This window comes from Calypte anna, chromosome Z (genome assembly GCF_003957555.1).
Source record: "Calypte anna isolate BGI_N300 chromosome Z, bCalAnn1_v1.p, whole genome shotgun sequence".
NCBI lineage: Eukaryota > Metazoa > Chordata > Aves > Apodiformes > Trochilidae > Calypte > Calypte anna.
In genome coordinates, this window is record NC_044274.1 from 21,260,655 (window position 1) to 21,274,393 (window position 13,739).

Consider the following 13,739-nt stretch of genomic DNA (forward strand, 5'->3'; position numbering starts at 1 on the left):
ATATGTCAAATCAAAGGAAGATTTGGTGCACAGAGCCTTGGGTTCATTCTACTGTCTCAGTCACCTCATCTTCATTCATCTACAGTTACTAAGCATTTAAAACCTGCTCACTTGCAGAAAAAAAAAAGTAGTAGGGGTAGCACCACATTCATTTATCCATTACAGGCAAACACCTTCCTGGAGGGGGAGAGTGCATTTGTCTTTGACAGCATGAAGCCAGTCTCAGTAAGCACAATGTTACCGAGGTTTTGGGTACAATTCATAAATCCAATATCTCAACCACCCTTAAAGAGATGGAAAATCTTCCTTGAAGTCACTCCCATTTCACTTATTGTTAGCCCCTACTGGTAGTTTCTGATTAATAAAGGAACAGAATGAAATTCAGAAACAAGGCAAGAAGCAGCAGAGGAAAAATACAGAAAAGTACATACAAAAGCCAATATATCTGGATTGTTCTTTGCTAGCCTTTATTTTAGGGCTCAGTATTTAGCAGCCCAGAACACTCATCACATTTGAGAAATGTTTTGGTTAGTAATGACAATAGATTCACTAGGATTTATTAGACACAGCATGCTTTATTTAATGCCAATCTCTGGAAATTTACTAATGCCTGCTGACAGTGATCTCACTCTGTGTCTCTTCAAACAAGAAATGAGGTCATCATGATTCACGTAATAATCCAATACACATTTTGAAGCAATTTGTAGAAGTTTCAAAATTCCTAAATGAGGACATTCTGGTTGTTTTGGGTTTTTTCCCCTCCACTCTTCAATTAGGATTTCCCAAGTGAAAGACCAAACTTCCGAAAATCCAGAGAAAAACTGTTTATGCACATCCCAGCCGTGAAGTCCTGCCCTTCTCTGGCAGGAAGTAAGTCTTCTTTAATTAAAAGTGCCATTCCAGAAAGTTTGCAATTAGAAAGGATCAAGGTGCGAAGAAAACAGCCTGAAGAAATATTTTTGCAAAGAGGTCAGGGATTATTGATAATTGTGAGGGAAAAAAATAGGTCTAATAATTACATTTCTTTTCTTCTAGGCTTAGGATGAGAAAAGGTAGAAAATGCCCTGTATTTACAAGAGAAGAACAGAAACAAAATTGATCCTTAGGCGTAACACTGCACTTGGATTTGTTGAATTCCTAACTACAGAGCAGTTCAGGTGACACTTCAAGTATCTAAATTAAAATCTTTCATACCTCTAGTTGTACGAAAAGCAGCATGCAGACCACAAAGGGCATTCCTGAAAGGACCAGAAGGCACAGATGGCCATTGTTTTGGCACATGCGAAGAGCACATGGCTGAAAAAACTTGCTGCAGAGAAGTGCTGAGACTCCCCTTGGCAACATGGCTCCAGCACAGGAGTACCCATTGTCACATCAAGGTGGCCCAGACGAGCCAAGGAGAGAAGATGAGGCACAAGACAGGGAACTGCTGTTGTTCTCTGGGGCTAAACCAGCAGGCTCCTTTGCTCTGGTACTTGCACAGTGGTCTGGCAAAGGACAGCATAGCACAGTGAGTAAGCCCTCATGGGGTGACTATGGAACAGCTTCTGCAAAACTTTCCTGAGAGGTTTAAGAGATTTTCTTTTCCCCCTACACAAGAGTAATAAATAGCACTTACCCACTTCTGATGGCTTCTCTTCTTCCAAGCCAAATAAAAATTCATATTTGGCCTTGGCAACAATCTGGGCGTGCGCTGATACATCATTATCCCACACAAGTGCTTCTGCCTGCAGAGTCAAAATAAACAAAGCTTATCTACCTTTTAGTGAAAATACAGCAGCAGGAACATAAAATCCCTTCAGGTGGGCCATCAGGTAGGATTTTCAAAGTGTTCAATCACCTCTATCATCACCAAGATCAACCAGAGAAGACATGGACCAACTCAGTGTGCTCTGGATGAGCTCACTTCTTTTCTCTTTGAACCCAAGAATTTCAGTATTAAAGTCATGTCAGAACTCCCAACTCATCACATCTTTAGCCAGCTTACCAGCTGCAAGGCTGGCAGCACTGTGCAGCCACCTCAGTAACACCAGTTAGGGTTAAAAATGCCTAGGGAATAGTATCAAAACAGAAAATTTGAGTATGGATGTTGCAAAACTAGAACACATGGGAAAATCATAAATGGAGCAGGCTGTTTCTTTGGGATGAGACAGAGGAAGAGAAAGAGAGGAGCAAGGGCTACAACAATGATGATCAAAACTGTGGAAAACAATAATACGGTATGCAAGTATGTGCTTAAGTCTGAGGGTCCCTGTTGGGTAGGCCACACCTGACCAACGCCATCTAGATCAGGACAATAGTCCAACCTGGCTTTTTGACCATTCCACACAAATCAAACCTGCTTCTGTGGCCAGGAGGCAGGGAAGGGGTATAGGGTGGTCCTCCAGGGTAGCAAGGGAGCACCTGGCAAGGACAGATCAAGCATCCCAGTGTCACTGGCACATCCCCATTGTTTTCTACTCATAAGAAGCAGTTTGACACAGCAAAGGTCCAGCTTTCAGAGGAGGGAAGGGCAGCAGGACTAAGACAAAATTAGTTTTCTGAACAGGTGGGTACAAATCAAATCTCCAAGATAAAGCACACACCAGCAATAAACTGTAGTGCAAAAACTATCTGCAATTGGAATTAGTTTTCTTCCCAGCTGGGCAAGACAGAGCCCGTAATTCTTCCATCTAAAGTGACAGGTAAAATAAATCATTAACTCTTAAATTCTTCAGTGACCTTTGTATTCATACCCTATGTCTGAAGCAGCCAACTGTTACAGCATAGCAAGTTATTGCTTGGTTCACATTGGCAAAGGCCTTAGATTACAAAAACAGTCTCAAAAAAAAAGAAGCCAGATGGAGCATTCTGCCCCCCAGGACAATAATTACATTTATGCCCTTCCACCAAATACCTTAGGGTAAGCATAAGCTATAAATGGAAATCTCAAGTACAGGAAACACATAATTCATGGAAACACACAGTCAAGGCTTTTTAATCAGAGATGGATAGAATCACAAATCCCTACGTACCTCTAAGGCCAGCTCTCCAAAAATTACATTTTCTTTCAAGAATATACTGGCAAATAACTATCTTCCCTTGCCCTAGGACTGTTTTCCCCCAGGTTTTTCTGGCCTTTTACCCCCCTTTTTTCTCCCACCTTTCCACTTTTCAGTAGTTCTGTAGGCTGGTGCCAAATCCCACTGGATGGAGCAGTCCGTTTCCTGAGCAGTCAGGACTTCTTGACCTACAGACCTCTGGGACACAGTGTATCCACCCCTCAGCCCTGCTTCACAGTAGTCTGCTCCAATGAGTTTTTCTCATTTTCCAAGGGTCTGTATTTGCCTGTACTTTACTGTGAAACAATGAAGAAAAGTCCAGTTCACAAGACCCTCAACATCATCCAATAACAGGCAGGAATTAATGGTTAAATTAATGTTTATTCAGTGCATAGAGCAGCATTTATCAGTTAGATGCCAAAGCAGAGACTGAAAGACCTTTGTCTCAGCATCTGAAAGAGATAGCTTGATTTTAAGAAGTGCTCAGCACTGCTGATGAGAATTACCGATACTGTCCTGTGCATGGAAACAGCTGAACCTGACATCTACTTAGCTTGTTAAAGCACTGTAAGGATGTCTAAAAGTAGAGCATTTCAGAGCCTCCAGATTCCAGCTTAAATACAAATTTATGACATTTCATCCAAATAAGAGATATTAAAGAGAGAGCAATAAGGGGAGAGAATGAGGTCAGGACTGGCTTTTAAGACAAATGCTTTGCTGTTGTCCTTTCTTACAGACTGAAAAAGAAAAAGAAAACAAACTTGCTGAAGTCATCATGCCCCAAAACCAGGAGCCCAGAGAATCGGGCTGGACAAATGTTCACAGTGCTTTCCAAGCTGCATTAGCAACAATTAAATACAAGCAAGATTGAAAGGAATATAAAACTCCTGCTTAAGCCTACTCTCTCAGCTCAAGGGCAAAATAATCTGCATCCAGGTCAGCTCATTTCATAATCACTTCCCTCAGAGGACTTTAACCACCACTTTGATGCATCTGCTGTTTGTCACTGCTGGAGAGGGTGACGCTCACTTGAGGCATCAATCCTCTTATATCTGCCCAGCTGTACATATATTTCTCATGAGCTTCATACATGGCAGTGAGTTCCTACCCATTGGTTCACCACTCTTGAAGCACTTTCTGCCTGTTCAGACACGTTCAATCCAGCCCAGTCCAGCCCACTTCTCTGCATCACAGTTCTTGGTCAGAAGCTGAGGAGGCTGCATGTGCCTCTCAGGTAAATTTTGTGTAACATTCATGCTCTATTAAGCAGTCTTCACCCCTCAGACTTCCTGCCAACATACTGGACCAATTTCTGTGGGCTTTTGTCCCTTGCAAAGGCAGCAGAGATTATTTAGAACATGCTTGTGGCACTTGTGGTGGTTTCAAGCTAGTGTGGGAAGCTAAGCTGCTGAATCTGTGTCTCAGCACGGAACTGGACAGCAGTACATCCTGCTCAGTACAGTGCTGAGTAGACCTCAGAGACCCTGCTCCTCCAGTGGGAGCTGCCAAGGACCAGTAAGTAAGCCCAACACGAAGCACACACGTTGCCTAAGCTCCATTCTACTGTCTGAAAGCACAAACTGAAGAAGAGTCAGTAGCTGCAAGGACAAACACTTGACACTGCTCACCTGACATGTGACATTAGGCAGGATCCTGATCAGACTTTGCCGCTACCCCACTTGAGGCACAGTGTCTCTCTTTGGATGAATTTGATTTTGACTCCAGTTGTGAACTGCCTTCAAACTACCCCCCCAAATTCCCAGTGTTTTTTAGACAGGCATGGAAAGTCACACAAGCCTGCAGAAAATGCTTCTCTCTTCTCTGTGGAAAGAAAGCATCAAAGCATGCTCTTCTGAATGTGAATGAAGTTCAGGCGTGGGTTTTTTCTGGGACATGCTATTCTCTTCAAGGGTTTTTTGGTTTGGTTTGGTTTGGTTTGGTTTGGTTTGGTTTTTTTAATACCTACAAACCAGTAAGTATGAATTGAGGAATACCAAAGTCTTGTTTTCTCACCACCACTTGCAGCTGAGCCAACTCCACCTTTGTGGCTTTCAGTGGAAGGAGAGGAAATTGCCCATGGCTTCTGGGACAAGAAATGGGTCAGTCCGAGCACAAAGAGACATCATGAACCCAAAACTCCTGAAGCATTCACTCTTAAGGTCATGTGTTTTCTTTGAAAGTGTCTAATAAGGAGGAAATGTTCAAAGCAGTAGATAATTATCTGGTAAATGTTAGTCTGAGTTTCTCGGACTCTGAGAGGACAGATGCTAATACACAGACTGACTCCCTGTAGGAGACCAGGGAAATGGTGTTTGGGAAAAAAAGCAAAATGGGATGGGTGCCCAAGTTTGGGCCTTCAGGGAGCACGAGTCAGCCGAAACATTGGACAGCAGGAGACTAGTCATGCTAAAGAAAAACATCAGCAGAAAGGAGTCTAAGGACCTTTCACAAAGGGCTGTGAGCCAGGACAGAGAAATCAAGGCATCTTCAGGGGGACCTGCAAGCTTTCTTCGTAAAACCCAGCCACTCAACCCCCAGTATGAAATGTTACCCCTATTCTTCTAGGCTTACTGGAGAACCTGGCGAAAACTGGGTAGATGGGGTGGAGGCCTCCACAGCTAAAGCATACTAGGAGGCAGTCTTATGGGAGCCCCTGTTTTGCACACTTCTTTTCCCACAGCTGACCTCCATTCCCTCGGCCATGCAGCTAATGGGTGCCAGCAAGCAACAAAGCACATAACTTTCTGGGGGTGCAATTGTGGCCACACGTGCACCATTTTTAATCCCAAGCTGTGCTTGTTCCATTTTCATTTCTTCACCATTCTTCACCCAAATGCCTCTCGGCAACTTATCATATACCCTGATAAAGGGAGTTGACATTGTCGGGATGAGTTTGATCATCTACCTTCATCTTGCATTCTGTGCTCCAGGAGTGTCCACAGAGACTAAATTAAATACAGTTAATTGGTAGTGGAGCTACCAAAAAGAAATAAATACGTAAATGGTAGGAATGATGAACAGAAGGTCTCTACAGGTTTACAGCCTTCTCCATTAAGTTCCTAGCAGAGCAAAAGACCATGTGAGTCAAGCTGCAACATCACGGTCACACTACAGAGCCACACATAGAGACCTCTGTCTCTGCTGTCATAGACAGACAAGCCCCCAGTAGCCCAGCATAACTAGTGGCTAGCCTTTTTTTTAGGCACTGTTATCATTTCTGGGTGGACATGAGCTTAGCTAGCCCTACAGCTTCTGACATGTCATCCTGAAAAAACTATTCCTGTTAGGTTTTTTTCATTTTCCAAAGTAGCAGGATGAAACACAGAAAGCTGGAGTTAAACTTGCTGGCTGGTGAAAACCAGTGCACCAACAGCACAGAGAAAGCAGAGTGTTGGTGCTCACAGAAAGACCACCAGCGAGGCTTGTAGGTTTCACTTCCACGTGACCTCAAACAGCATGTTTTCCTCACAAAGGTGCAGCCCCACATGCCAATACATGTTTGTAATACTTGAATTAAAACATTAAACAGATTAAGATTCAGAACAAATTTGGTAAGGCTAAATCTCAGCTGGAGCTCCCAAAAGTTAATGCTAGCAGAGGTTTTGAAGTACAAGAAAACTCTGCACAGGTCTTAATCTAACTCCTGTCAGGTTGCAGGGAGACGCGTGCGGACCCAAAAGGTTCAGAAGAAAGGAACAAGGTTGTGAAAGGGTACTGCTGATAGCCATTGACCAGCAAACAAGTTTAGGTTAGAGAAAGAGAGATCTAAGTCAGCTAGAACTTTTCAGGTGAAGAAAGAGGCAGCTGAGATGCATGCAGTCACAAGGGCTTTGAAAAAGGCAAAGTGCAATTGGTGGTAAGCCAACTCTTTAATACAACAGCCAGACAACATTAAAAAAAGGTATTAGGAGTAAACACCAAGCAGGAGGTAGTTTCTTACACAGTTTGTAGTCAAAACCGCAGACCTCCCTGCAAAGCAATGTCATGGTAACCAAAATTCTATGGGAGCTAAAACCAAACGTGAACAACCTCCACAGATACAAATCCACAGCTTATCTAGGAATGTTCTCATCCTTCTCATGAAGTTTCATGCTGAACTCTTCCCAGGAAATCTGATGACAACCACAACCATGTACATGCTTCTGGACTAAACCAGCCCTGGGTCCAAATCAGTGCAGCCAGCCATTCTTTCCTGCTACCTGGGCTTTGGCATGGCACTGGAACAGGCAGACCTCTGCTCAGTACCAGCCAGACAGCCCTTGACAGCAATGCTCCCCACACCTTCACCCAAGAGATTCATCAAAAGATGCCAGGGTACCTACCACAGACTCACTGTGCTGTTCCCATCACTGCAGGATGTGTTTACCAGGAGCAGCCTCCCAGGAAGCAGTAAGACTGGAAAAAGCAAAACTGAAAGGGCAGAGACACCATCAGAGCTGTTCTCCTTGCTCAAAGGCAGACTTCCCAAAAGTTCAGTGTCTGATGAGAGCCTCAGTTCAGATATGAAGCAAAAGAGTTGCTGCTTAAAAAAAGGCATGGGAACAGTGACAAAAAAATGATACCTTAGCAGCAGTATCAAGCAGTTGCAGGTAAATTTTGCTTTCAGTCTGTTTTTTCAGCTGCAGTTGAAATTTTCTACCCTTAAAGATATGTTTGTGTTGTTGTTCAGTTGAAGTTGCTAGGAAGCAGTCAGCTGCTAACACTGAATTAGATGCTTTTTATTATGCAACGGCTGATGCTGTGTGAGCTGTAACTGCATGAATGTAAACAGCATATTAATTCAAAGTCTGTATGATTACACTTTACCATTAAACATCACTCAGAATTTTCTGTTTGCCAAGTCAGTGATCTTGATGCATGCTGTATGGACCTCTGGATGTCTAGGCATTATTTCCAATGCAAGAATGAAAGCAAACCCATTGAGAGGTAGGCTTCAGCTCACTGCATAAACCATCATGTTCTTAGATGAAAAACACAGAGATAGAAAAAGAGATCCAAATTATTTAATAAAGCCATGGTGTGAGTACTTTTCCTGATCTATGTCAAACAGCATTGGGATGGGGCATTCATTTAAGAAAAATTCCACAAAGACAGTATCTTTTCTTCAGATAATTCAGTGGCACATGTACTAGACATTTTGCATTTACTTTTTTTGTTCAGTATGTTCTAAGTATATTTAATAAACTGACAGACTGCTTCTTTTCATCAGGTACTGTGCTTCCATCATCTTTAGGTATCTCAGATGGAAGAACAATCTTTAGACAGGCTACAGGTATGCCCCACATGGATTTCCACTGCATGGAAGTTAAAATTCGGATATTCCTAAGTGCCTCACAAGCCTACCAGAAGTTAACTTCTATATCTTTAAGCTACTACTTTTTTTCCAAAGCCCAAGCCAACATCTGTTGAGACATGAGAACTTGCAGGGCACATCCTTTCCCATGTGTATAGTACATTCTCCGTGTCTAGCTAAGTAATCATTGTTTTCACGGATGCAAGTAAAGGATGGGATATCAGGAGAACTCATCTTCCTTTTTAAAATCAGTATTGCAAATATGGTTTAAATGGTTTATGATTAAACCAGTCTTTACAGCTTAGTTTCACTGCAAAGTACAAAAATAAAAAACCCAAACTCCACACCCAAAACTCTTTACACATAAGCAACTGGAAGAATTTAGATTTGAAAAGCTGTAAAAACCTGTACTTCCTGTGTGGCAGGGGCAAACTGAAGAGCTTCAACACAACAACACAGCATGACAAAATAATTTAGATGTAGCTTACTGAACCTTCATGATTACTTCATATCACAAATTTAAATTATTATTTTTTTAGCTTTTAGTTAAATTTTCTTTCTGATCTTTACCAGGCTTAACAGAAGTTTTCTTGGATCAGAAATATGATTGGTTTGATCTGAGCTGTCCTCTCCCTGGTATAGTTGAGGGAGAAACTGTAAATCACAGCAACAGATTTCAAATAAGCTTCATGCTGTCCACGTGCTGGGGGACTGAAAAGATGTTGCACAAGTAGATTGCTTCCTTGCTGAGTAAGAACAAGTTAAGGAGTGCCAGCATCAGCACCTTCTGGCAACTGTGGCCCTGCAAATGGCCAGAAGCCACCAGGTAGTTTCAGCTGTGATAGGAAGGCAGAAGATACCAAAGTTAGTATATCCCCTACAAGCAGCACAAATTAAGCCAGCCGGCACTCTTGTCCCACCGGTGAAGAAGGTGGTACTTCTTTTTGTCCCATTAAGCCACAGAGAGTCCACACTCTCAGAGGAAAGCTGAAGAAAACCAGAACTTGATGGTGCTAGAACTTGTTTTCTTTTGAGAAAAGGGCTTTCCTGGTAAGGCTTCTTCTGTTAGTGCTGAAATGCAAACATATCCCAGCCTAAGTGCATCTTGCCATCACACTTGGCATTTGTCAAGCCTGGAAGACATAGCTATTGCCCCAGTGACAGTTCCTGTTTAAAAACTGTTGTAAAAAATAATGAGGACACTTCAGAGATAAGCCATCTCTCCTGCTATGCCATTTCATGACAACAAGAGAAAGCAAATCCCATTTATTGCTTCTGGAAAAAGGGATTCTTACACTGTGTGGTCTGTGTCCATTGGTTTGTTTCCTTATTGCTCCCAAACTACTGTATCATAGACTCACAAGACGATGAGCTCTTGTTCAGCCTTTTCACCAGGAGAAAAAAAATTGCCCTGGCTACGACCTGAAGCTCTCTGCAAGTGTGCAGAGACCAGTGTGCTTCTTGGCACCCAAGTGTGTGTCTTGGCAGCCCATCCTCAAAAGCCAGATCCAGCCCAGGGTCCTTAGGCCTGGACCAGGAATCACAACTCTAAAAATCTTATTGTATAGTTAGCTAAGCAAGCCCCAGCAAAATACCACACACTTCCTGAAGCCAGAGCTTGTGGCTGAAGTGATTAGTGGAAGTGAAAATGCAAAACTTCTGCTCTGGTGGTCAGTCTGATCCCTGCTGGACAGCCTGATCAAGTGCCCTGGCAGGTTTGTTTGCTGACAGCATCCAGCAATTCAAGCTTCAAGCACTACATAACACCTGAGCTCCTCTGGCTTCTGTTTCAACCCTGTAGCAACCTAGCCCACACCCAGAGGGCTAGCGCTCACCCCACCCTGTTTTTAATCCCCATCCACAACCTGCCATGCTCATCTCTGTGGTGCAGAGAATAAGTGCATTTGAACCCCAGGAGCCAGCAGTCTCCAACAGGACAGGAAGCAAGGCACAAACAAGCATCTCAGAGCAAGGAGGGGATACACTCAGAAAAAGCACCTGTAAATATACTGCAGAAGCATTTACTTCAAACAGAGCCATTCCTGAGAGGAGGAAGATGCTTAGAATCAGACTGAAAATGTTGGGCAGGCACTGGTCTCTAACAGCTTTTTCATACCACAGGAGCTTTGCTCCCACCCCTCACCTCAGTGCAAACAGGAAAAAAAGGACTGGAAACTGCCTCTCCTATCATGGGTGCCTGAGGACAGGAATACCTTCAAAACAAGATCCAGATATTTATGCTTAAGACACAAATTGCTCAAGGCCTAAGTTTGCCCATCTGGTGCTGCTTCTCTAAGGGAGCTGTCAATCACACATCCTCGCCTCTCAGCCATACTTCCAAACGGGAGGACCTAACCACCAAGATACAACAAAACATCAAGGCCATGGAGTGATCCTCGGTGGGATCCCTGTGAAATCCCTGCTTCACCACAACCCAGATACTACTTTCCATCAGAGACCAACTGCAAGGATATATCCCTTCATGGAGAACAGGAGGCATGTGTCACTAAGCCCAGGGACACTGCTCCCACCTCTTCTGGCTGAGCCTACAAACCTCACACTGATCAACTCGACCAGTGGCTGCACCCTAAGGATCCCAGGCACCCACATCACACAGCTGACATGGAGTGGAATACTCTGGCTGGTGGCTGACTGCCCTAACCTTTGAGTTTTGGCAACAGCTCACTGGCTTGCCCAACCTGAGCTGAGGCACAGCAGCCTGGCAGATGGCTCTCCAGTACCCTGGGGACTTGCCTAGTGTTACTCTCCAGACCTCATTCCTTTCCTCCCTCCCTCCTTCTCTTCCTTGTGCTTCCTCCCTTCCCAAAGCTACTACCTTGTGCTATCTCTAAATTACCTTTAAACCAGCACTCAGCAGTGCTGGGATTAGACTCTTGCTCTCTTTCAGGACCCTTTCAATGTAAGAGAAGAACTCCAAAAAGAGATGCATGCACCACCTCAGAAAAAAAATCACCCAGGTCTGCCAGGTTGTCCCTCCATGCAGTAGGGACTGTTCTGAGCAAGGACAGTTCATCAGGCATGGCCAAAGCATCCTTGCTGTGTGCCAACAGCTGTGTACAGGGCGAGACTTGTGCAGCCTCAACTACCAACCCTAACACTGAAGCTCCAAGCACCTGGCTCAGAGCACGCCCATGGAAACAAACACTTGTCCACAGAGATGCTCCATGGAATCAAACCCCAAACCTCTCTTGAATCAAAGATACAAAACCAAAGGCCAAACTATCCTGCTGAGATGTGTTAAAATAAAATAGGAAGGATGATTTTGGGAAAGAAGCTGGACAAAGGAAACATGCTGAATGTTATTCAGGTCTTTCAGCTACACAACTTGACAAAAGAAAATTAATTCTTGCTGAAACCCAAAAAACAATAGAGCATTCATTAGGATCCTCACCAACAGAGGACCCCTTTCACACATGTAAGTTGTATAATAATTTGTCTATCAAGAAATCATCTTTTCTTTGTTGTTGCACTGAGTTTAGAAGAGAGCTTTGCTTAAGTTTCTTGGAATTGTCTTAAATATCGCCACTACTGCAAAGAATTTTCTTGTACTCTCCTGAATGATTCAAGGCTGTAATTGAAGGGGAGCATTTGACAGGGACTTCTAAATGGTTTAACTTCATCTTCTCTCCCACCAAAGGCGTACTCCAAAACCATCATCTTTCGCCTTTACAGTCTGTGTAAATCAACAGACGAGTCAGATAAAGGGGTAGAATTAAAGCTGGTAACATCTGCTGAAACACACCAACTGACTGATGAAACAGCATTTGAAGTAGGAGGTATCTTTCTGCAAGCTTAATCAGAAAGGCTTGGATAGTTCTCAGCAGCCTATTACAATTGCTTCAAAAACTGGGTGTGCAACCACCAGTTTCATTAGAAACAGTGCATTTGACATTGTTTTAATGGCCTATACAAAGAGAGAATTAAAGTATGACTGAAGCTGCAAAAGCAGTAGTAATTTCACTTGCCTATTACACATCCACCCAAATCACTTCAATGCACAGATGTCCTCTGCCTGAGAAAGTACTAACTGGAACCCTGTGGGAGCCTGGTAATTGCTTATGGCACAGAAACACTGCACCTACACGGGAAGTTAACATGTTTGGTGAGTTTGTGTGACGCTGAAGCTCAATACAACTATGTGTTTATGTTCCTATTCAGAGCCAAAGCTCCAGTCCCTGGTAGCAAAGATGAAGGTAATACTGCAATTCCACAGGAGCGTTCCTGCGTATGTTTCATGTTCTAAAGCTTCACACCTTTGGTGAATTCATATTGAACCCACTCCTACCGGGAAAGCTACTACTCAGCCAAAGATGCTCTTTTTTTAACACCTCATTTAATTAGAGAATTTGGTATGATTAAGGAGCCCTTTCAGTGCAGCAACACTGCTGATTTGTTATACAGCCAAGTTACACAGAGACAGAAGCAAAAACAACCGTGCGAGATGCAGGTCGCAGCCCTAGGGTGGGAGTCCGGGTGCAGCCTCCCGGGTTCCCTTAAGGAAGTGTGGGAAAAAGGGAAAAAAAATTGAAGGAGTTAAAAGAAAAGGAAAAGCGGAAAGGGGAGAAATAAAAAGGGAAAAGGGAGAAATACGAGACGAAAAGTGAAAGAAAGACTGGAAAATAAAACAAAAGGGAAAAGACAAGTGAGAGGGACAAGAAAAAGGAACAAAAAATGGAAACAAGGAAAAAGAGAAAGAAAAATAAAGGGGGAAAATAAAAGAGGCAAGGAAAAAGAGAGGCAGAAGTAAATTAAAGGAAGAAGTACCCGCGGCTGAGCGCACCCCCGCACGGGCACACGCCTCCCCTTACCGCACCGCCGGCTCTTTCCATCTCCCATCGCCGGCCGCGGAGGACCGCAGCCACCCTCTCGCGAGGCCGTGCCGACACGGCCCGTTCCGTACCACGCCGCGCCGCGTCGTGCCGAGCTGAGCTGTACCGCACCGTACGGCGCCGGACCGGGCCGGGCCGTGGCGCCCTGCCGGCCCGCAGGGCCGGCGTCAGAGCCAGGCAACGCGGCGTCGGGCGGCCCCCAGCACGGTACGCGCGGCACGAGCAACCGCGGGAGCAGCTCCGCGGCGTGCCAGGCGCAGGGGGCTGGGCGGCGGGGCCGGGCGGCGGGGCCGGGCCCGGCGGGGAGGGACTGGGAGAGGTGGGGGCTGCCCAGGAGGGGAGGGAAGCTGAGACTGGGGCGGGGGATAGAACTCAAGGGAACGGGAAAGGAGGACAGCATGTGCTCCACAAAAATAAAAAAAAAAAAATTTAAAAAAAAAATTAAAAAAAAAAAAAAAAAATCAGGATTAGCGAAAGCAGCAGAGTGAAAAACACAACCCAGACTGTGTCCACAGCAACGGTTCTGGGAGGTACACATCCAAAGCCCACAGGGGC

The 13,739-nt window shown here is 44.4% G+C and overlaps 1 protein-coding gene across 1 annotated transcript in view; it reads right to left on the reverse strand.

The window, feature by feature from the left end:
* Nucleotides 1-13,442, reverse strand: part of PSD3 (pleckstrin and Sec7 domain containing 3) — a 112,479-nt gene extending 99,037 nt beyond the window's left edge. Inside the window, exons 1-2 of the mRNA XM_030466705.1 lie at nt 13,164-13,442; nt 1,619-1,727 (exon numbers count right to left, since the gene is read on the reverse strand). Of these exons, the coding sequence (XP_030322565.1) occupies nt 1,619-1,727; nt 13,164-13,184 (130 nt within the window). The 5' untranslated portion in view covers nt 13,185-13,442. The remainder of the gene's footprint in view (nt 1-1,618; nt 1,728-13,163) is intronic.
* Nucleotides 13,443-13,739: the final 297 nt, after the last annotated feature.